Genomic DNA, 25,174 nt, shown 5'->3' on the forward strand with positions numbered 1-25,174 from the left:
ACACACACACACAGAAACTTCACAACCTTTTTAAATTGCAATATAATTCAGACACTATCAAGCCCTTCATTTGCTGAATTAAATTAAACTAAATAAACATCAGGGGATCTCACTTTATGAAAAAGCTCACCTTCTGTACCATATGTGGTATACATAACCTGCGTTCAGCCATTCTGTTGAGCCACTACCTGGTTTCCATGTCAAATAGTTTAGCTGGCAAGGTAGACTATTCTAACAACCCACATAAACAACAAACACACAAACCACTTTTTACTCCCGTTACTATGGTTACTACTAGCAACCAATTTGTTGCCGGAAGTGCATCGATGCAGCAGAGTGCGATCTGATATTAGCTAGCGAACGGTAGCTAAACGTTTTACCAATTTTGTCTACCTTTCTATCTTTATGGCTGCTAAGATTTGTTGCCGAATATAGCACTAAAAGTGAATGCCAACACATTTGTAGTTGCTTGCTATCTAACCTTGCGCTAGACATCTCTATCGTTAGCTGCATGCTACACTGTAGCATATATTATTTGTATATTAGCTTGAAGTAGTTGCCCATGTTAGCTGTGTTTAGCAAGCCAACGGGATCACATTTATGTCTCACTTAACCAACGTCTTTACCCAGATATGAGTTGTATATTTGCTACCGTACTACAGACCTCAACATTGGAAATAAGTTGTTTTAAAAGTCGCTAGGTGATATTTGCCACAGGGTGTCACCATATTCTTTGTTTTGGGAAATAGTTTTAAAGGTAGCTGATAGGAAGCTACCACAAGATGTCGCCATATTCGACAATAATAATTCAATGCACATTTCAAAGATGGACAGCTTCCATGAGTGCAGTAGAAACATACAGTAGCCTCATGTCCTTGAATAGAAATATGCTCGTTGGCTGGCTGTAGGCAAATTGCTAGCAGGTTAATGTAGCACACTAGTCCACATAAAACGAAAGGTTATCAGTGTATTAATTGAATTCCCATCTTGTTTACCTCTGCAAATGTCTTACTTAGTAGTAGAGATGTCCTCCAAGAGACCAAAGAGCTCAGGTAAAGGGAAAGGTATGTACACTTACACACCCACACACACTTACATACCTCCGAGTTGGCCCACACTCGGCTCTCAAAACCGTTTAACATCACTGCATTCACTCTACATTAATGTATTGTAGAATTAGTAGAAAATACAAATTGAATAACTATTTTAATGTTTGTTTTTACAGACAAAAAGAATGATAGACCGGCTACTGAATCGTCTGCAGGAAGTGTTGCAGAGTCAGGTAAGATTTAACTACATTGTTTGTCACCTTACTGAAGAAAAAGGGCTCACACATTTACAGATGTTAATACAATGTGTTAAAAAACACAAATATAGCCTAATATTAGTAATTTAGCTTACATTTAGTCTTATTCAGAGATTTGATCAGGCATCAGTCTAAGCAATGCAGTATCATTAGTAATAGACAGCTACAGAATACTAGATCTGGTATGAGTTGTCGACTTCACAGGGCTCTAACTGCTGTGGACATTGTGTCCACAGATACTGTTCTTCTGCTCATTCCCATGAAATTCAATAAACCATTAGCAACCTGAACTCTGCTGTCTGAATAGGCTGGCTGTAGGTTGTAAACACAAAGGCGTGTGTGAAAACACTTAAATTACTAGAGTCGCTCTGAAGCACACTGACAGACTGACTCACAAGTCGCAAGCACATAATTCCCCTCTTGTGAACTATTATGCTTATCAGAGATCAGGACGAGTGAATCTGCCATTTCTTCTTAACACTTTGCCATTGTATACTAATGCATGCCACAGCAAACAAAGCAGAAGTCCGCTTTTGGCAGTGTGGCCTCCTGATTGAATGACAGCCCTGTATTTGATTGCCTCTATTTGTTTGAGAGGGTCGGCTCCTATGGTACATGTCATTCATTCAGACTTTGCTGTGGATGCCATTGGAAGCCTAAGGCCCAAGCCTATTTAACTCTGCCGTGGTGATGTAATGTGCACGACGATATACTCATCAGCGCTGTCTTTGAGGAAGAAAACCCTAGCCTAGGCCCATGCAGGCTTTTGATGTGATCTTGGGTGTACTGTTGCACACAGCCCGTGGACATACACATCACTACAGCTATATTCACAACTCCTCATTGTCAGAGCTGTGGCGTTTACATTTTTCAATGCCACCCCTGAAAACATGCTGATGGTCATCTTAGTCAATTGCAATTCTTCACAAACGCAGGGCCGACCGGAGATGTATCTGTTTACCTCAAATTAGGTCATCGTTGCGTGAGGGGAACATAAAAGAGAGGGTGGTCTCGGCAGACATGCCACAGTCTCATGGAGGATACAACATGTCCAGTAGGAGCAAGGCCTTACAATTTTGAACCATAAATAGAGTAGAGTATACAGAGCCTCTCCTTCCTTGACTTACCATAGCCTAAATAGTTTGATGTTTTCAAAAACACAAATCGGTAATGGCATTGCACCTCGATGGGGTTGATGTGGACCCATTCATCTTCTGCATTCATCTTCTCATCAAGCTTTACATTCTTTCCAGAGATAACAGGGCATGCCTAACACATGCTGCCAGAAATGAAGGGTGTGAGTTTCCACTACAATGAATTGGCATAGCCCTTTAATGGTCTTGATAAAACAGGTTGCCACACCCAGTTGGGAAGTGGTTACTTAAGCCGCACTCCAATATTCTCCCGGTCTCCTCAGCGACCTTGTGGAAAGACTTTGAAGAGGCCGCAAGTGGGATGAGAACTATAATTATGCAGAACCCTGTTTACTATAGCATGCATTGCACTGAGCCAGTGTTTAGGTCTAAGGGAAGCCCCATAGCCTATTTACATACTGTAAGAGCTTCAACGTGCTGCTCAGTGCCTTAGTGTTATGGCTGGGTGGAGTTAATGGTCGGATGTTACTTGAGTTAATGGTCAGATTACTGGCTGTCACTGTGACTGAGGTTATCGATTGGATGAACTGATCTGATTTGATTTGAGGGATTCTCAGATTGCATCCTGGGCCGTCGGGGAGTGACCACAGGGGAACTGACCAGGGGTCATCTATCTCAGAACCTTTTAGCTGAGCTCTCCTCTCTCCTGTCAAGGTCACCCCGATGACATCTTCCCCTTGGTGCTGACTTCCGCCACCCAGGAACTATTTGGGTGCCGGGCCGACGAGGATGTCACCGAGAAGCACCCCTTCAAGCTCCTGAGGAAGGAGGACATCCAGCAGGATATGAGGATGAGGGCGGCCGTGTCGGATTTCAGCCCGGCCAAACAGCTGCTGCTGGTAGGCTGATCCCTGCGTCATTGTCACACTGAGCACTCAGACAATTGTCCCCACCGGCAAGACCTTGTGTACAGTACCTCATCGAACGTCCCGAGTCCTTGGTGATGTGTGGGTCTTATCTTGTCTTACCTGTCTGCCCTGTGCCACGTACAAGCTCGCTGACCCTGAACCACACACATCACCCCTTGATAATGACCTAATAGCTAACAGTTAACCTTTATTTCAAAATGACCTACATTTTTTCAAGTATATTGTTAGATTACATTGATCAGAAATAAGTTATGTTTAGTCTATTTCTCCCCCCACTTTATCACTGTTTTGGTCAATGTGTAGCCTACCTGAACTAGATTGTGTACTATGTAATATGATACAGGTTATTTAAGCACCTGTGTGCACTCATTGACCTTCTCTGTCTTATGCAATGTGGGTAGGACTACCCAGAGGAGGAGATTCTGCTGGTGTTCGACAGAGACTTCACCTATGGACAGAGCTTCTACCTGGTGTTGACAGTAGAGGCCAAGGAAAGGATCCTAAACGTGAGTCCTTGCACCATCAATAATGATCTTCAGGGGAAAAGGACCTCCATGTAACTGAACAGCTTGGCTTAGGGTTGCAAAATTACGGGAATATTCACAAACTTGAAAAGAAAAAAGGACTTGAACATCCACTATGCAGACCAGGTGCAGGACAAACCGGAGTGCGAATGAGAAAAAGAGTAGCACACTGGAGCATAATATAGAAAAATGGAATGTTCCCAATAGTTGATTAAATATGACGTTTTGATTCTGATGAAGATCGAATAAGATAAAAAGTCATATTTAATAATCTATTCTAATGGAACATTCCATTTTTCTATATGCTCTAGTGTGCGGACTCTACTCTTCAATGTTCACAAACCTCCCATAGGAATTAACAGGAATGAATGGCAATTAATGGGAATAAACTGGAGAACAGAATTTATTCTTGTTAATTCCCATACATCGTTTATTCCCATGAATTCCTAGCCTCTTGAGGCCATCTTGATCTCGCAAGCTCACGCTGTTGAAACAAACCATCTGGCGCTCGTCAGTTTAGTTAATTCCCATAAATTCCTGTTAATTGCCATGGCAGGGTTTTAGTGCATACTGTAAAGGAATTGTTGGCGCCCCCCAAAGAGGTTTTAGCCAGAGCCAAAGGAAAATCACCAGTGCCAAAATGATACAAATTGAGAATTAAAATAGCAATTAAAATCCTCTCTGAATGTGTTTAATAGCTTGTTTCAAGTGCTCTCCACCCCTCTTTCTCGCATTTATCGTGGTTCGGACTAGTAGTAATTGAGTTAATAGACAGGTTATCAGTGTTTCTATACCATAACATAACCAGTTACATTAATTATTATTATTATTATTATTCAAATTAAAATCTGCAGACTCCCCAAAAATATTTTGGCGGGCCCCACACATCAACCCCCCAAAGACCCCGCTCTGAGCCAGGAAAAACCCTGCATGGGAAGTTTGTGAATATTCCTGGAATTTTGCAACCCTCGCTAGGCTACACAGCTGTTCTGCATCTAAATGAATGATCTTCAGAGAATCAACGTTGAAAGTTAACACAGCCAATAAAGGCGCCCTATAACCCCACTAATCCCACTATTCTCATCACACTGTTTCATAACCATTTCTCTGTGCTGCAGACCCTATTTCCAGGGGATGAGTTTTTTCTTGAGGATGAGTTGGATGAGGACTTTGTGCAAAAGACCCCAGAGCCTCAACCCTGGATACCTCTGGGGAGTGAGCAGGAGATAGAGGAGGAGTCTGTCAGAGACTCCAGACCCAGGGTGATACATTTAACATCATACTTCATTAAAGCATTTTCACATATGGATATATACTGTATGTCATAATAAAGCATTATCAGATATACAGTATATCCATATAGAATCCACTGAAAGTAATAGAATAATAATGTACTGTATACAGACTAGAGGAATCATAAGATGCTTGTGTCTGTCCTATCACCCCCCTCAGTTGAAGTATCGGATCTCCAAGGTGCGGAGGGAATTTGGAGCACCGGTCTACTTTTCTGACCGAAATGCAGATGACACCAAGGATGGTTTCGTCGAATGTGCCCCGTACCAGGACCGCAACTTCAGCCTCACACAGACGGAGAGACACAGTGGGGTGCAGGCCATCCCCGTGCTCAAGACTTCCAGCACTCAAACACTATGGTATGCTTAGTCACTGAAGAAGGGGCGAATGATTTATTTGCGCCTTAGCGTGTGTGAATATCATTATTAAACACTAGATATTGACCGAATGACAGAACATCGTTTTCTAAGCAACCTCTGATGACCATAACCCTCTAAGCAAAGTGTGGTCCTGATCAGATCCGTTCAGTTCAGTCGGACGATCCATAAATTGTCTACTCTGCAGGACGTATCCAAAGAACATGTGTACCCAGTATGAGGCGAGAGAGTTCCACGAGCAGGAAAAGGAGAACTGCCTACAGTCTGAGAATCTGAAGAATTTCATCAACTCGGTCGCCTGCAGGTGAGTGAAGGCTCCTATGATTGATGGGGTTTAGTCTCTGTGGCTCAAGGGAAGGGTTTTTATGTATGGGGGTGACTGGAGGCCAATCCACCGTCGATATATTATAATGGTAGCCTTGGGGAACACACACATCCATCATAAAGGCCTCAGCCTTATCAAGGTATGCGTAGAGAAACTCTCTGCTCAGCATCGAGGTAAGGGTTGCCTGAGGTGACTCTAAAATAAAGTCTTGAAAATTAAATATGTCTGCTCTCTTGTAGTGCAATTTGTACATTGCCCTGCATTTTGTTGCACCGTTTTGGCTGTTTTGTATTTTGTATTTGCACTGTTTGTCCTGTCCTGCACCCTGTCCTGTTTCTACAACAGTGTATGCCTTAACCCTAGTCAAACTCCTAGTGTGTGTGAACCATATACATGGCAGTAAACAGATCTGGAGTCTTGAGTCTGTCCTCCCCTGGCAGGTTTGAGATAGCTATCCAGCAGAACGAGATCATGGATGTGTTCTTCGACGACTGGAAGGCCCTGGGCGAGGAGGACGGGTTCGAGGGGAAGGCAGACACTCACCTGAAGGAGTACCAGTCCTTCACAGACCTGCACTTCAGCAAAGAGAAGACCATTAGCTACATCAACTGGCATCCCACCATCAACGGTGAGATGACACACACACACGCGTCACCACAGCCGATGATTCGAATGAATTCGGTGTAATCCGCTGGTCAGTGTCACGATGCTGGTCAGTGCCATGATGCTGGTCAGTGCCACGAAAACCTAAGAGGGTCATGGGTGTGTGTGGGGGTGTGTGTCCTAGTCGTGACGGGGTGTCTGGGGGTATGGGAGTGTGTGCCCTAGTCGTGACAGTGTGTCTGGGGGTATGGGAGTGTGTGCCCTAGGTGTGTCTGGGGGTATGGGAGTGTGTGCCCTAGTCGTGACGGCGTGTCTGGGGGTATGGGAGTGTGTGCCCTAGTCGTGACAGTGTGTCTGGGGGTATGGGGGTGTGTGCCCTAGTCGTGACGGCGTGTCTGGGGGTATGGGAGTGTGTGCCCTAGTCGTGACGGCGTGTCTGGGGGTATGGGAGTGTGTGCCCTAGTCGTGACGGCGTGTCTGGGGGTATGGGGGTGTGTGCCCTAGTCGTGACGGCGTGTCTGGGGGTATGGGAGTGTGTGCCCTAGTCGTGACGGCGTGTCTGGGGGTATGGGAGTGTGTGCCCTAGTCGTGACGGCGTGTCTGGGGGTATGGGGGTGTGTGCCCTAGTCGTGACGGCGTGTCTGGGGGTATGGGTGTGTGTGCCCTAGTCGTGACGGCGTGTCTGGGGGTATGGGGGTGTGTGCCCTAGTCGTGACGGCGTGTCTGGGGGTATGGGAGTGTGTGCCCTAGTCGTGACGGCGTGTCTGGGGGTATGGGGGTGTGTGCCCTAGTCGTGACGGCGTGTCTGGGGGTATGGGGGTGTGTGCCCTAGTCGTGACGGCGTGTCTGGGGGTATGGGAGTGTGTGCCCTAGTCGTGACGGCGTGTCTGGGGGTATGGGGGTGTGTGCCCTAGTCGTGACGGCGTGTCTGGGGGTATGGGGGTGTGTGCCCTAGTCGTGACGGCGTGTCTGGGGGTATGGGAGTGTGTGCCCTAGTCGTGACGGCGTGTCTGGGGGTATGGGAGTGTGTGTCCTGGTTGTGACGGCGTGTCTGGGGGTATGGGAGTGTGTGCCCTAGTCGTGACGGCGTGTCTGGGGGTATGGGAGTGTGTGCCCTAGTCGTGACGGTGTGTCTGGGGGTATGGGAGTGTGTGCCCTAGTCGTGACGGCGTGTCTGGGGGTATGGGAGTGTGTGCCCTAGTCGTGACAGTGTGTCTGGGGGTATGGGAGTGTGTGCCCTAGTCGTGACGGGGTGTCTGGGGGTGTGGGGGTGTGTGCCCTAGTCGTGACGGGGTGTCTGGGGGTATGGGAGTGTGTGCCCTAGTCGTGACGGCGTGTCTGGGGGTATGGGAGTGTGTGCCCTAGTCGTGACGGCGTGTCTGGGGGTATTGGAGTGTGTGCCCTAGTCGTGACGGCGTGTCTGGGGGTATGGGAGTGTGTGCCCTAGTCGTGACGGCGTGTCTGGGGGTATGGGAGTGTGTGCCCCGGTTGTGTCTGGGTGTATAGGTGAGTGGATGAGTTGTGCCTTGGTCGTGACAGGGGTGTTGTGTGGTTGTGGGTCATGGGTGTGTCTGGGTGTATAGGAGTGTGTGACCTGGTCGTGACATGGGTGTGACATGGGTGTTGTGTGGTTGTGGCAGGGGTCATAGCCGTGGCCGTGACAGAGAGAGTTTCCTTTGAGGAGAGGATCAACAGCTCCACTAAGCTGCTCCTAAATCCATCACTCATCCTCTTCTGGAGCTTCTCTGATCCCATCAACCCCCAGGTATGGGCAAAATCTCCTCTTTCACTTCATCCCCCTCCCCTCGCTCTCTCTCTACCTTCTCTCTGTCTACCACCACCCCTCTCTCTGTCTCTCTCTCTCTCTCTCTGTCTCTCTCTTTCTCTGTCTCTCTCTCTCTCTCTCTCTCTCTCTGTCTCTCTCTCTCTCTCTCTCTCTCTCTCTCTCTATGTTATCTCAGGTTAAATCCTTACTGAGTCTGACAGGCTACAAGCAATTTCTCTCTCTTCTCCCCCAGACTCACTTCAGATCCATTAGAGACATGCGTTCTGTAAAATAAATAGCTTTAAGGAGTTGCTTTGAGGTGTCATTCAAAGCTATTGTCTGGTTTGGTTAGAGTTCCTTTGTAGATTTGGAGCTCTTAATCAATAAAAGATTCATTTCAATTTCAAAACAAAAAAGTCGAGTTTATACACACTCATAATGCTACATGCACAATAGTCTGGCTTCACTGTCTCCTGACTGTCACATACGAGAATAGGCACAGAGGAAACTAAAAAATAATTTGCTGAATCTCAATTGGATTAAGCTGCTGACACACATGTTTAAGATAAACAAATGTAATTTAAATAGACCACGAATTGCACAGCACTCCAAAATAACTTATTCTTCTGTTACTCTGTCTTTTATCTTCTGCTTTGTGAGATCGTATCATATCACATGGGATTAAAGGATCCAAATGCTGAGCTTTGTGTTCAATGACTTGAATAAATAAATAGCTACATTTGATGGCAATGACCCTGTACATGAAAGTCTTTTCTGCTTTGAAATGTAATGCCTCGGTCTGATGTGGGTTTTTCTGTGTCGTTTGCAGTTGCTGCTGGAGTGCCCTGACGACGTTTTCTCCTTTGAGTTCTGCCCCTCCGATCCAAATATTATTGTTGGCGGCTGCATGAACGGCCAGGTGCTGGCTTCATCCCCACAGAGCTCCTTTTAACCGAGACCTCAGCTGCTGCCTCTCTCCTTCTCCCTTACCACCTCCACCTTTTTCTCTTTCCCATTCTCTCTCTCTCTCTCTCTCTCTCTCTTTTCCTCCCTCCTCTATCTCTCTCTTCCTCCCTCCTCTCTATCTCTCTCTCCCTCCCCTCTATCTCTCTCTCTCTCTGTCTTTTTCTCCCTGTCTCGGTTTCAGTGCCCTCTAACTGTCAGCGCTAGCGTTTGTCTTATGAGGTTGTATTATATAACCACCTCAGGAATTTATTTCCTTTCCTCATGTCCTTCTTGGCCTCACTGGTTTCATTTCAAAGGAATCTGATGAGACGAATAAAATACGAATAAAATATAGTTTACAGACTACGCCATTCGGTTATTTTTACTCTCTCAGCAAATCTCCTACCTTGTTTTCACTCTGTGTTTCTTTCTATGGAAACACGTACTCTTAGACAGGCGGCGGTCTAGTAGTAGTAGGAAGTGCTGACTGAGATGCAGGTGTCGCTCCTCAGTAATTGGATTTTTGTGCTCTTGTCATCTCAGGTTGTGTTATGGGATATATCCGCCCAGGTCGAGCGATTACAGGGCACGCGTGCCGGCGGCGGCGGAAAGAACATCACGAGCAACTCCAACGCTTTAGTAAGTACCCCGGCGTGACCTCCTGATATCACGCGCCATCCGGATGACTCATAACCCTCAGAGGTGAAAGCCGCCGTCTTGTCTTAATGACAGCATGTGGTGTCATATTCCTTTTTACCATTGTGTCATAATCTGGACCCAACCACCTTATTCGACCCAGAGACTCATATCTCTCTGACAGTCACCCCCATTCACGTTCTCTGTTTATCACCATGACAACCTCGGGGAGCAGCTGCCTCCCCTCGTCTCTCCTCTCTGTCCGTCCCTGTTGACTCGCCATCTCCCTGTGTCAACAGCGGCAGCGGCCCCGCACTCCCAACTGTTACGCACACCAGCCAGCGCCAACGATAGGCCGCCATGGCCAATAACACACACACAGCATCAGATGACAGCACCCCCCCTATGTGTTTGCACTGCAAACACTGGCAGGTTTTATCTGCTAAAAGCCAATTATTTCAGCGTTGAGTGCTCTGAAAGGTGTGCTCTACCCGCAGCTGTTTCTGCCTTATCAGATAAACGGGAAATTAAAATGGAATGATTTTAAGAGGAATGCATCGTACATTTTCACATAAAATTTAATCAATGCAGATTTGCCATCTGCTGTAGTCTACATACACAGTAGCATATCCAGCTCTTCTGCCGAGTCTAGATTTTGGTATGTAAGCCACAGATCTGGGCTCTAATCAGAAACAGATTCAACGGCAGCGGCCAAAGTACAAACTGAAATCACATGCGGCACTTAATGGGCTGCCGAACTGCTCACGCTCTGTTTACAAAATATGTTTTCATTTCCCTAGACAGCACAGCGACTACACAGTATTTCAAGTATTGACATAACGTTGACTCTGTTCCCCCCACTAGCAGTAGTACGGAGCCACTAGCAGTAGTATGGAGCCACTAGCAGTAGTATGGAGCCATATCAGTAGTATGGAGCCACTAGCAGTAGTATGGAGCCATATCAGTAGTATGGAGCCACTAGCAGTAGTATGGAGCCACTAGCAGTAGTATGGAGCCATATCAGTAGTATGGAGCCACTAGCAGTAGTATGGAGCCATATCAGTAGTATGGAGCCACTAGCAGTAGTATGGAGCCACTAGCAGTATGGAGCCACTAGCAGTAGTATGGAGCCATATCAGTAGTATGGAGCCACTAGCAGTAGTATGGAGCCATATCAGTAGTATGGAGCCACTAGCAGTAGTATGGAGCCACTAGCAGTATGGAGCCACTAGCAGTAGTATGGAGCCATATCAGTAGTATGGAGCCACTAGCAGTAGTATGGAGCCACTAGCAGTAGTATGGAGCCACTAGCAGTATGGAGCCACTAGCAGTAGTATGGAGCCACTAGCAGTAGTATGGAGCCATATCAGTAGTATGGAGCCACTAGCAGTAGTATGGAGCCATATCAGTAGTATGGAGCCACTAGCAGTAGTATGGAGCCATATCAGTAGGGTTTCCACAGCCGTCCAGACCCGTGGTGTCATTCCTTTGTGTTTGGACTCCCAGCAGGGCTTTGAAGACAAGCGAGAGAACGAGACCCCCATCGTGCGCTACTGTGCCGTCTCAGGCATAGAAAATGGCCACAAAGCACCAATTACAGATGTCCAATGGCTGCCGGAGACCATTGAGGTAGGGGTGGAGGGGATGACCGCAACCCCAAGCTTTAAAAAGAGGGCATTTTTACAGAATACTGATTTCACATTATTTAAGTTATTTGAGGAATGTTCTCAGTGTTTAAATCAGGGGGCTCACATGGTATTGCCAAGGTACTGAACAGCTAAAACGAGTCAAAATGATCTATAGATTTTTGGTGTCCCTGCCATAGATTAGAATTCAATATTTGGGCTAAACTATCTACCCAGTAATGCTTGTTATCGTAATGATACATTCTTTTGAGTTTCACTGATTTTAAACTCTGTTGGCTGTGCTTAATCAGATCTTAAGTCAACACTTCTACCAAGTGTCAGACATACCAGAGAGAACTTGATAAACAGCAGATGCTTTTAGGCCTTCACACCTAATTTACACACTGATATTCAAACACTTAAGTTAAAAGGGTCCAGCCTCTTATCTCACTAACGATTTGCGAGTCTAATTTTGGAACGATGACTCCTGCTTGAGTTTACAATCCAATCTCACTCGAAAGCACTTTGACCATGTACAGTTAGCAGGAGGGTGAGTGAGAACAGTCTCCGGAGAGGACGGGGCATAAGTGGGGGATTATTTACAGGGGTCAGGGGGTGAACGCCACGGCGGCCAGGGCTTTTAGACATATTGCTGTTATCTGTCTGCGTCGCAGGCCCTGTCAACAGCAGCCTCCCAGACAAGCGCTGGCAGGAACACCTGACACCTTCACTGACTTGTTATGGTTCCTACACATGCTACACTATCCTGTCAGAGCAGTGACATGACCATGTCCTTGACACCTCTGGTCTTGTAGTCTTTATTAAGAAAGAGTCATTTGAATAAGTAAAGCCAAACAATCAATCAACCCAAAGTGTCCCCAGGGAGCTGTCTAAACCACGCTCACCATTGCAAGGACAGAATATAACGGAATAGCTAGCCTGATTTAGGTCTTTGTTGACACAGTGTTCTTTCTCTCAAGGTCTCCAGAATGGGGGTTCCGGTGGAGAACAAGAGCCAGATCTGTGTTCAGATTGTCACCTGTGCCCCTGACTGGTACGATATCCAATGTATATCATATCCACTAAGAAATGTCCAACAGCTCCCTCATGATAAGATAATAATGGATCTCTCTCTGCGCAAAATCTTTCATTTCATCCCTCTCTCTCTCTCTCTCTCTCTCTCTCTCTCTCTCTCTCTTTCTCTCTGTCTCTCTCCCTATCTTTCTCTCTCTCTCATGATCAGCTGTGTGATGTTCTGGGATATCCGGGCTCCAAGGTCGAGGTCAGCAGCTCCGGTTTCCAACCGTAAGCGTGTGGAGGAGAAACCTCTGGAGAACCCTCACGGTGTCCCCAACACCTTCAAACACCTGGATCTGTCCTGGAAACCACTGGTCAGGGTATGGTGGACCACACCACAGCTGCGCCATAACGCTCTTCTCTCCAAACCGTCCAATGAAACAGTCCCAGATTCGTCCCCTTTACAGAGCGATTGAGGCCTGACACTAATTCGGTGACATGTTCGACTATTAGACTAGGCGCTTGACAGTTCTCCGAAGGCAGCAGATGTCACAGCTGTTCTGTTTGATCACGCGTCAGGTCGCCCTGCCAAAGATCGATACCAGCGGGGAGTACAGCCCTGTGACATTCAGCCTGCAAGACAACACCTGCGACAGCCACACAGGCAGCAATGCAGGTGAGCGTTCACCTTCACTCTCTTCTAATTCTTCTCCTCTTTCTTTCACTCCCGCTCCCCTTCAGGCAGAGGCCCAGGTGAGAATTTCTCACCTTGGTTTATCTCTCTTTGTCCCTCTGTACATTCTGGTGTTCCTCCCCCTGCTCCTTGAAGCAACACAGGTGAGCGGAAAGCCCAACCGCTGTGAAGGGAAGCCAATTAGGCGACCATGGAACATCTGTTCCTGAATCACCTGTCCCAGTAGGATAAAACACTCTGGAGGTAGATGACACAGGTAGAAAACATAGCAGATACCCGATACCCTTTGTAATGGACCCCAAGCTCTGTGCGTGTGTCTGTGCATGCTCGTGTGTATCTGAGTAGTTATCTTGGTGAACGTTTGTGTGTGTGTGTGTGTGTGTGTGTGTGTGTGTGTGTGTGTGTGTGTGTGTGTGTGTGTGTGTGTGTGTGTGTGTGTGTGTGAGTAGTTCTTTTGGTGGACGTGTGTGTGTGTGTGTGTGTGTGTGCGTGTGTGCGTGTGTGTGTGTGTGTGTGTTTGTGTGTGTGTGTGAGTGCGTGTTTGTGAGTGCGTGTGTGTGCCCGCGTCTCAGATTTTCCATGGGATCAGTGAGCACCATGATCAGTGAGGTGTGGGCCTTTCTCCTCTCAGTCTCTCTCTCCTCTCAGTCTCTCTCCTCTCAGTCTCTCTCTCTCTCCTCTCAGTCTCTCTCCTCTCAGTCTCTCTCTGTCTCCTCTCAGTCTCTCTCCTCTCAGTCTCTCTCTCCTCTCAGTCTCTCTCTCCTCTCAGTCTCTCTCTCTCCTCTCAGTCTCTCTCTCCTCTCAGTCTCTCTCTCCTCTCAGTCTCTCTCTCCTCTCAGTCTCTCTCTCTCCTCTCAGTCTCTCTCTCCTCTCAGTCTCTCTCTCTCCTCTCAGTCTCTCTCTCCTCTCAGTCTCTCTCTCCTCTCAGTCTCTCTCTCCTCTCAGTCTCTCTCTCTCCTCTCAGTCTCTCTCTCTTCTCAGTCTCTCTCTCCTCTCAGTCTCTCTCTCTCTCCTCTCAGTCTCTCTCTCCTCTCAGTCTCTCTCTCTCCTCTCAGTCTCTCTCTCTCCTCTCAGTCTCTCTCTCCTCTCAGTCTCTCTCTCCTCTCAGTCTCTCTGCTCTCAGTCTCTCTCTCCTCTCAGTCTCTCTCTCCTCTCAGTCCCTCTCTCCCTCCTCTGGTTTCATAGTGTTTTATTAAGCAATACCTCCCAGACAAGGCGCTCACAGTCAGGCCGCATTAGCTTTGTTGACTGTCAGCTGTTTGCAATATGCAGCTCAGTTCCCCCGGGGCCAAGAGATGTTCCCTGATCGCGGCCGGTCAAGAAGAAACCTGCCTTTGTCTGGCTTGTGGTCTGCCTCCATAAACACAGCTTTGATGAGGGTTACGGAATTAATACACTCAACCTCAGAATGCGCCACATTTTTAAGTGACCCCTGGGCGGTCTGATGTGATTTTTGAAATCAATTTTTAACTTTGTGAGAAATGTAGCCCAGCTACCCCTGCGTTACCCAAGATGTATTCATGAGGTGGGTGGAGACCGTGTCACTGATGTACTCCTGTCCTTGACTGGAAAATGGGACCAAATGTGTCTTTGTAGAAGCGGTGATCCACAACACGCTACTGTATCATCACTACGGCATGATGATTGATAGGATCCACCATGACTCATGCAGACGCTGTGTTCGTTTCCTTATCTGTGCTAATAGGCTCTGTGCACCAGCTCCACTACTTCCTGAGAGTCACTTGGCATCTTTATTTCCTGTCCTATATGATTGGATTAAGTGATTAATCAGGTGTGCGGAAGACCCAGCGCACACCTGATTAATCACTTAATCCAATCATATTGGACAGGAAATAAAGAAGCCAAGTGACTTTCAGGAAGTAGTGAAGCTGGTGCACAGAGCCTATTGAACGCACTTCAGTATCATCTGTTGCTGTTTCATCTGAGCCTGAATCTCCCTCCGCCATGTTCTGTATTCTGTAGTCAGACCTAGCGGCCTCAGATAGCTCAGCTATTAGAGTTCGGGATCTGGAGGCAGCCCGCTGATAAGGGGGTGTGAACAGCGGGCTGTCCCGCACTGTCCCAGCAGACAGTGGGGCTTTTGTGACTGGAAAGGCCACTCCGCTCCTCTCCTCTCCCCCACAGCCCTCCGCCCTCTCCCCCTCGCCACCCCGCCGCCGCCGCCGCTGCTGCTCAGATGACCGAGCTGGCTCTGGTTCTCTACAGAGAGCTGCACGTCTCAATGACCTGAAACGCTCTCTTGACAATAAGATAAAGACAGTCAGCCCAGCAGTGATAGACACACGACCGTTTTCTCAGCATGCCATCAGCTTTCCATGTTGGTTAGAGACGTTATATACCAATAAATGATTATTTCGTCATGGTGGACGAGCCGTCTCTAACCAACATGACGAAATAATCATTTATTGGTATCTGATTAATATTCATATTAAACATTGTCCGCCTTTGTCAAGAGGTTGTAGATCTGTAGCCTTCAGCGGACCTTCAGGAAATGATTATTTGCAACGGAGAGTTATGGTAGACCGTTATGGGAGACCGTTATGCATAACTGCATGGAACCTCCACGTCTGCTGATCTGTGCCAGACAGGGCACGCCTGCTCGCCGAGAGGTCAGAGGTGACTCCGGAGTACACCCTGCTCAGGGCGCCCTCAGCTAAACATCTCGTACCCCAGGAGGACGTGGTCACCAAGTTCTACGTAGGAACTGAGGTAAAGGCTGAGCTCAAGATCCCGTACACAAGCTTGCTGTGGGTGATGCTCATTTACGAGATGCAACGTGACGTCATGTGTGTTCTCTCTCCAGGACGGCGAGCTGGTCTACACAGACTGGACTTTGCAGAAGGACAATGACTCCGGAAGACTCTTCAGTAAGAAGACTGTTGATGAGACTGCCGTGTTTCTACACAACTGTGTTATTTCTCAAGCGATACTGTGGCCCATTTAGAATAGCTACAGTAACAGTCACTCTGACATGTACAGAAAGCAATCATTTCCCCCTTGGGTGATCTCATTTAAGTATCTATCTATCTATCTAACCTATCTATCTATCTATCTATCTATCTATCTATCTATCTATCTATCTATCTATCTATCTATCAATCTATCTATCTATCTATCTATCTATCTATCTATCTATCTATCTATCTATCTATCTATCTATCTATCTATCTATCTATCTATCTATCTATCTATCTATCTATCTGTCTGTCTGTCTGTCTGTCTGTCTGTCTATCTATCTATCTATCTATCTATCTATCTATCTATCTATCTATCTATCTATCTATCTATCTATCTATCTATCTATCTATCTATCTATCTTCTTTCTTTTTCCGCCCATATGATTTCCTTACCGTTGATTACTGTAGAGACTCAAATAATACCTTTCCTCTGTGCAATCATTCTTTGTTTAAGCAGCAAACAACATTGAGTTTGCCCACAAGTGAGTCATTCTAAGAGCACAACAGGCCATTGACAGAGAACAGATTTAATATAACCACTACAACTATAGTCAACCTTAACACTGAGCTCAGACACCGTCTGGCAATTACAGGAGATTAAATAACCTTTCTCATCTCAATTTGGCAGGCGAAAGGAACCTGATTACTCACTAAATTGCATCTCTTGTCATAACAGTGTTTGGACAGGTTATTTACTCGTACATTAAGGCTGAATTGCTCCCTGTAATGCCTAAAATTGCACACAAGTACCCAGGCGGATTACTTTATTAAACCAGAGCCCTGTGAGTGCTGTTACTCTGTTATGGCTCTATCTGGAGACAGACTGGCACATAGATACGGCACCACTGCTGATTAGAATCTTGATTAAAAGCCTACAAGCACAGACACAGACGCTCACCTCAGACTCCTTTTCCCAGATGCCCATAAACACTCACGGTGCTGTGGGCGTCCGCCGTACTTGACCGGAGGTGAACTATCTCTGCCGGGTTTCCATGCCGTCACCTCCCAATCAAAACGCAACACGTTGGCCCCTCGCTGAGATAACTCTCTCTCTCTGTCTGTCTCTTTCCCTCTCTCTCTCTCTCTCTCTCTCTCTCTCTCTCTCTCTCTCTCCCTCTGTCTATTACGCTCTCAGGTAACAAGCCTTCTCATCGGTACATCGTCCATGATGGGCTGGTGAACACCGTGCGTCGGTCGCCCTTCTTTAAAGACATTATTCTGACCGTGGGGGGCTGGACCTTTGCCATCTGGAAGGAGGGTGTCATGGTAATGAGTAACGACACAACATAAACAGCACAGAATACCTTCCAGGGCACTTCTTTTTTCTTTTTTTTTTACAAAAATAACACAACACGACTTTCGTCCCTACAGAGTGGCCCCATCGTCCAGTCGTCCTGCTCCCAGAAGAAGCGCACCGTGGGCTACTGGTCCCAGTCCCGGCCCGCCGTGTTCTTCATCGGGAAGGAGGACGGGAACGTCGAGGTGTGGGACCTGCTGGAGAAGACCCACGAGCCCTCCCAGACCCAGAACATCACTACGGCCCAGATCACCGGCATCAAGCCCTGGATCGTCTCCTGTGAGTCGCCCCGGTGTCTGGGCGGGTCTGGCTCCGCCGGGGGTTCCAGGGCTGGACGCAGGAACATCTGGAACTGACCCCCCCCCCCCCCCTCTATGTTTGTGCCCACAGCGAAGCAGCACCTCCTGGCTGTGTCAGATCACCTGGGAACTCTTCACATCCTGGAGATCCCATGGACACTGCGCAGTCCCTCCACCAACGAGGTTAGCGATTCCATATTAGCATCGCTACTCGATTTGATCGCCACGAGACAAAAACCAACAAAATTCTTCTCAGTCGCTGAAGGTGTGCCACACTCCCACTGTATCCATACTGCATTCACACTGACACTCACACTGTATCCATACTGTATTTGTGTGCAGAAGCGGAGTATGAGTAAGTACTTTGAGAAGGAGGTGGACAGACTGGTGTACTTTGAGAAGAGGAGGGAGATGCGAGCCAAGGAGAAGAAGGAGATGGAGGCAGAGGAGCAGAGGAAGAAGACGGTGAGACCCAGTCCTGACACTTACACACTAGAGCCAGGTTCAGACTCAGACGTTATTGGTCCCAAGAAGGGCAGTTCATTTGCAGCTCATGCCCAGTCCATACACGCACAACTTAAAAACTCACAGGCAAGGTCGTTAAATTATATATCAGTGATAGCAGATCAACATACTGTATACTGTAGGGCAATGCAGGAAAAACTACGAGCAGCAGTGAATAAAATAAAACATGTTATAGTTTCTATAAATAACTGAGTTAAGAGTAGGAGGCAGTAAAACATGACAGGCAATCAGAAGATAACTGATTCCTTCCATATATTTATAGTATGATTACTCCACTCTCCGCTGTAAGTCTGGCTAGGTTTCTTCATCGACCCAGTCAGAGGCGCTTCGTCAAGTCAACACTGTGAGAGCGGGAACCGGCTTCCTCTCATAACTAATGCATTCAGTCGGGTATTTGACTCCTAGCGCCGGGGAGAGAGCTACTGTTCAGGTACAGTGTGCGTATCGACATCCACGGCGTGAGCAGTCCATCAGGAGGTGAGGGATTGCCTCGTGCTGCATACTGTAGCAGCTTTCAAACCTTTCACGCCGTTTGGGTGGATCCAACACCGCCAAGCGGGGGAAGAATCACGCCCGTCACGAGTTCCTCGAACCACGAAAATATTGTCATTTGGGAAAATTGCTTTTTCTGTCCCCCAGTCTGAAAATGCAAGGGCGTCTAATTCTCTACGCATTGTACTCGTCTGTAATCATCTGACATGCAGAAACCCATTCTAAAACACTACGCAAATTGTAATGCATCTTTGCCACCCCAGAAGGAATGTCTAGTCTTAATCTAAACCATAGAGCATTAAGGCAAAATGATAGTGATTATGATTTAAACCCAGCTTCATCTCCCTGTGCTGCACTAATCCTACATTTGTCTCAGAGCCCTGCATGTTTATGCATTCTCTACTTCTGCTGAAACAGAGGAAAATTACTGGAATGGTGTCAGTTAAGCTTCACCATGTTAATTCGTATGTCAAGATGATCGAAGGCTGGTTTATTTCAAAGTCAAACAACCACCAGTCAGGTCAGACATATTTCAATCCCACCCATTGTGTTGCATAGTCAACTGCATAGTCAACTGATGACTCAAACACACAAATTAGATTCCAGACCAAATACGACATAGACACCTCAAGAATTTAAAGCAAACGCTATGATTACTGTTTTCTGAAATGTGCATGTGTTAGGATTCCGCCTGTCTGGCCGTGATGAGAAATTTGAAAATCATCATCTCAAAAACAAACATTAACTAACCTCCTACACTTTCCATTTAGACCACAAGCTGCATTTGCATTTGCGAGTACCTGCCTGTTGTCACTTAGAAAACCAGCAAACCACGCATTGGTGGATGAGATTGTGTTTGACCAGAGACAATGCTGTGAAACGTGTGGCCTTCCACTCGGGATGATGATAACAGATGCTGGTCCTGTTCCTCCCCTTCTCTTGTTAAGGTCTTCAATGACGTCCATTTAAACACAGACAATGGCAGAATTTCAGTCTTAGTATTACTGGATCTCAGCGCTGCATTTGACACAGTTGACCACAGCATATTACTAGGCTGACTGGAAAACTGGCTGGGAATTTCTGGCACAGTGCTAGACTGGTTTGAATCCTACTTGAAGGACAGGGACTACTTTGTGTCTATTTGCAATTACAAATCTGAGCGGACAAAAATGACCTGTGGAGTTCCCCAAGGCACCATTCTGGGGCCTGTTCTGTTCAACATGCTCCCACTAGCTCGAATTATGGAAAATGACAAAATATGTCACCATAACTACGCAGATGACACACAGATTTATCACCAGGGGACTGTAATCCCATACAAGCGCTGAGTAAATACATTGAACAAATCAATGACTGGATGTGCCAGAACTTTCTTCAACTAAACAAAAATAAAACTGAAGTAATTGTCTTTGGAGCCAAAGAAGAATGATTAAAAGTCAGCGCTCAGCTCCAATCAGTAATGCTAAAAAACACAAACGAAGCCAGAAATCTTGGTGTAATCATGGACTCAGACCTGCATTTAAACAGTCACATTAGGACAATTACATAGTCAGCCTACTGTCACCTGAAGAATATATCAAGGATTAAAAGATTTAAGTCTCAGTAGGATCTGGAAAAACTTGTCCATGCATTTATCTTCAGTAGGCTCGACTACTGTAACGGTGTGTTTACAGGTCTCTCTAAAAAATCGATCAGACAGCTGCACCTGATTCAGAACGCTGCTGCTCGAGTCCTCACTAAGACTAAGAAAGTGGATCAAATCACTCCAGTTCTGAGGTCTTTACACTGGCTTCCTGTCTGTCAAAGAATTTACTTTAAAATACTGCTGTTGGTTTATAAAGCACTGAATGGTTTATGGCCAAAATATATTTCTGATCTGCTGCTACGTTATGAACCATCCAGATCTCTCAGGTCATCTGGGACAGGTCTGCTTTCTGTCCCCAAAGTTAAAACAAAACATGGAGAAGCAGAGTTCAGTTTTTATGCTCCACATATCTGGAACAAACTTCCAAAAAACTGCAGGTCTGCTGCAACTCAGTTCTTTTAAATCAAGACTGAAGACTTTTCTTTTTGCCGCTGCTTTTTATTAAATCTAATAATTATTCATTCATACCCTGCACTGTAACTTTTATTCCTGTATTTTATTTTTCCTGCATTTTGTTTTAAATGTCCTTTTTTACATTTTGTTTTATATGACCTTTTATGTGTTTCTTGCACTTTGTCTTGATGCTTTTAATGTCTCATGTAAAGCACTTTTAATTGCCTTGTTGCTGAAATGTGCTATACACAGACCTGCAAACTTGTCACCTTTTGGCTACAGTCACCTTTTTTATGTTAACCATGGTAGTTTCAGTGAATCTAGAGGGTTTTAGTTTTGTATGTCGTCACCTTTTTCACTACTCCAGAGTTTGCATGTCTGTATACAAATAACGTTGCCTTGCCTTGCCTTCCTCAGGAACCAATCATGCCAGAGAAGCTGGAGGAGCAGATCCTGGAGGAGGCCATGAAGGAGTATCAGGAGTACCTGGCCCTGGAGAAGGTCATCCTGAAGGACATGGGTCTGCTGCCCGACACTGAGGAGAAGGACATCTGAGACGCCGCTGTCCCGTCTGACAGATAACACCAGCTCTCACCCTGATTCCTGATACCCCCTAAACACTAGCATGCAATACCCCGAGTGTGACACACACTACTGTGCAAGCCTGCGATCCACACAGCTCCAAAGTGTATGCCCTGTTGACATTTTGAAATATTACAAAGAACAATGTTTTACCAGTAGCCTAGTATTGATACCCGAGAAGAAAAAATCCTTTTTATGGAATTGTTCCACAAAACAATGTGTGTCTCTTGTTTTGTTAGCGGGTTGCTGATTCAGCAGAGCAGGGGTGGGGTGAGAGAGCTTCTCCAGTTAATGAGTGAGTTTTCACATGCACACGTCTGAGATCTGGTTACTGTGTAATATCATCCAGCCCTGCTTCGCCACCAGCTCCCCAGAGACATTCATAATGAAATACATTCTAAGCACCTGAGGATCTGAACTTGGCAGGAAATCATTTCACGCATCTTTGGTTTCATGGGTCCGCTCTGAATTATTGACCGCTCTGTGTCGGCCCCGCTATTGATTAACACTATTGATCCGCTCTGCCGCAGCACTCTGTGGATCTCTGCATTATGGCAGAGTCCTCTCTCAGACCAAAATGGTCGTTGCACTGTAAATAATCAGGGGTTGATATTAAAGTTGTGGTCCCTACTTATTAGCGCTCCATTTAATTCAACTGAGTCAACTGTTTCTCAAACCCAAGAAAAAGATAAACAAGCCTACATCGGCAGTCTACCAAAGTAAATGTTTGTTTACCCGGGGCAGGAGCCAGGGTTGAGGCCAGGCTGGCTTTAGAGAAAGGTTCACGGGGTTTGGGATGGCACAGAGAGGGTGGATGATGAGCCCCGGGGCACCCGATTAGACATCCTGCTCTGTGGGGCTGAAACAGGGCCGCCTGCTGCCAGGTTTCACGCTGGGAGATGCCATGCCCTTGCAGGAAAGATAGAGAGATGTCATGCCATAGCAGGAGAGAGGGATATGCCTTGCCTTAGAGAGAGAGAGAAAGAACCATGCCTTGCTTTAGAGAGAGAGAGAAAGAACCATGCCTTGCCTTAGAGAGAGAGAAAGAACCATGCCATGCCTTAGAGAGAGAGAAAGAACCATGCCATGCCTTAGAGAGAAAGAACCATGCCATGCCCTAGAGAGAGAGAAAGAACCATGCCTTGCCTTAGAGAGAAAGAACCATGCCTTGCCTTAGAGAGAGAGAAAGAACCATGCCTTGCCTTAGAGAGAGAAAGAACCATGCCTTGCCTCGGAGAGAGAGAAAGAACCATGCCTTGCCTTGGAGAGAGAGAAAGAACCATGCCTTGCCTTAGAGAGAGAGAAAGAACCATGCCTTGCCTCGGAGAGAGAGAAAGAACCATGCCTTGCCTTGGAGAGAGAGAAAGAACCATGCCTTGCCTTAGCAAAAGAGAGGAGAGAGAGAATGTACACGCATGAGTATGAAACTGAGAGAGGACAAGACGCGAAAAGCCCGTGTGAGAGAGAGAGTGCGGGAGATGAGTCCTGAACGAGAGAGAGATAAGAGAGAGTGCGGGAGATGAGTCCTGAACGAGAGAGAGATGAGAGAGAGAAAGGGAGATGAGTCCTGAACGAGAGAGCGCCAGAGAGATGAGAGAGAAAGGGAGATGAGTCCTGAACGAGAGAGCGCCAGAGAGATGAGAGAGAAAGGGAGATGAGTCCTGAACGAGAGAGCGCCAGAGAGATGAGAGAGAAAGGGAGATGAGTACTGAACGAGAGAGCGCCAGAGAGATGAGAGAGAGAGAGAAGGAGATGAGTCCTGAACGAGAGAGCGCCAGAGAGATGAGAGAGAGAGGGAGATGAGTCCTGAACGAGAGAGCGCCAGAGAGATGAGAGAGAGAGAGAAGGAGATGAGTACTGAACGAGAGAGCGCCAGAGAGATGAGAGAGAGAGAGAAGGAGATGAGTCCTGAACGAGAGAGCGCCAGAGAGATGAGAGAGAGAGGGAGCACAGGCTGGGCCTCCGAGTGGAAATGAGATGCGGCAGCTTCGGACAGATTAAACGCCACACGGGTGACTTCACTCTCTCCATTACTCACTCACAGATCTGTCAGAGAGAGAGAAGGACGGGGGAGGGGGGGTCCGAAGGCTCACCGAGGCAGCCGTCCATATGGCCCCCGGGCACCACCAAAAAGGCCAGGGTGACAAAAGACCCTCTCTCCCCCTCCATCCCCCTCTAACCCCTCCCCTCTACCCCCTCCTCAACCCTCCCTGGGAATTCTGCAGGGCCGAACCAGCAGTGTGGGGCCACTTGTTCTGATCAAACAGGACAGACGTGGATTCATCTTCAGCTCTGTACATGAGCATGATGTGAGGGAAAACTACATTACAACAGGACAGCATGTACAGTAGCATAATCAAAGCCGGGTTGGTGGTTATGCCCCCTACATGACTGGTTCCAAAGACTTTAGGCTGTTATCAAGAGGGCCGCGCATTTTTGCACTCGCTGAAAGCTCTCTATCGTGTGTGTGTGTGTAAGACCAAGAGCTGCGGTCTTACACACTCAATGCCCCCACCTCCCGCCGAGTGTATTCATGTTGTCAGATTTTCCCCAGTTGATTTCTTCATTCAAGCGGAGAGATTTCCCCAACCATAAAAAAGGAGATCTTTAACTATGGGGTGACTACAGAGGGATGCCTGCGTTCCAGCTTCCTGAGGTCGTCCTCCGAATCCTGGGAAACAATGTGAGCAGCTGCTGGGCAGGAGGGCTGTAAATCTGGCCTGTCGAATTAAGCCATTGCCCGGGCATTGTGTCGGTCCTGGCTGTTCCTGGCGGGGGTGTGGGGGTCTTCACAGGGAGGTCTAAATCTCCTCGCGAGGGGGGGAACTCTTCACATTTCACACATGTTCATCTCGGCTTGGCCCAGCTGCAGGGGCTAAGAGTGTCCTCCGTCCTGCACACTTCTGCTCTCTCTCTCTCTCTCTCTCTCTCTCTCACACACACACACACAAACGCATGGGTGTGTGCGTGCTCACACTAACCTTAAGCTATGGCGTGAAACAGCACATGACGCTAAGGCGAATATCAACAGATGAAAGCAAAGTCAAACGCATTCTGTTAGCAGAGGGTTGCGTGCCCCTGTGTTACCACAAACATGGCCGACACCCCCTTCCCTGGTCCAAAAGACCATAGCAGTCACATCGCTCACAACAGAAACAACTCTTCTAGTGAGAACTCTTCTAATGTATACACTGTTCTCTATCATAATTCCATCTACATAGACTGAGAGATTATCTACAGCTGAGATGAGCTGTATTGTACACAGTCGGTTTAATTGAACCCATATGTATTTTTTTTAAAACACGTTTTAACTGCTCAGCAAGGATTCATTTGATTTGAGAAGTGTTACTTCGTCACAAACATCGGCGCACATTCCTCGCCTCTCTGCCACAGCTTCCTTTAAAGTCACCCAAGGCTCCAAGGTAAATTTCATTAGTTGACCCCTGACCCCATAAGAGATCAGGTGGCCAGGGCATTGGATTGGAATGTTACCCCTTGACTCCTTTCATTTTCTGAATTTAAAGCCCTGAGACATGTTGACCCAAGTCTAGTCTACCCTAAACTATTAAGCACATGAGGCCATACCATGACGGAGGAGGGGGGGGTTGAAGGGGGCTTGGGCCGCAGTAAGTCTTTTTAGAGTGATCTCAGGGTCCCTCCTCATTCTCCCTGACCCACTTCTAGTAAAGAAGGTAATACTAAGAGAGTAGCATATCCCTAGCCAATCACCTCAGCTGTCGGTGCTCAGTGACATCACATTTCATCATAGTCTGTCATACAGTCCCATTGCTCTGTGGTGGCAGAGCGGGCAGCTCTGTTGAGAGGTGATA

General features: G+C 47.0%; 1 protein-coding gene across 1 annotated transcript; it reads left to right on the forward strand.

Annotated features, from left to right (window-relative positions):
* Positions 1-1,024: 1,024 nt before the first annotated feature.
* Positions 1,025-22,145, forward strand: dnai3 (dynein axonemal intermediate chain 3; the record flags this gene model as incomplete). Its single annotated transcript, XM_084443900.1, has 22 exons — positions 1,025-1,064; positions 1,226-1,282; positions 3,115-3,299; positions 3,731-3,835; positions 4,972-5,115; positions 5,306-5,505; positions 5,711-5,827; positions 6,289-6,476; positions 8,092-8,216; positions 9,046-9,135; positions 9,705-9,800; positions 11,304-11,426; positions 12,403-12,476; positions 12,666-12,819; positions 13,019-13,115; positions 15,739-15,863; positions 15,958-16,021; positions 17,247-17,377; positions 17,483-17,687; positions 17,799-17,890; positions 18,050-18,172; positions 21,180-22,145. 22 exons carry the CDS (start codon positions 1,025-1,027, stop codon positions 21,315-21,317), a joined length of 2,673 nt encoding a protein of 890 aa, XP_084300026.1. The 3' UTR covers positions 21,318-22,145.
* Positions 22,146-25,174: the final 3,029 nt, after the last annotated feature.

This window comes from Borostomias antarcticus, assembly GCF_949987555.1.
Source record: "Borostomias antarcticus genome assembly, chromosome: 10".
NCBI classification, from domain to species: domain Eukaryota; kingdom Metazoa; phylum Chordata; class Actinopteri; order Stomiiformes; family Stomiidae; genus Borostomias; species Borostomias antarcticus.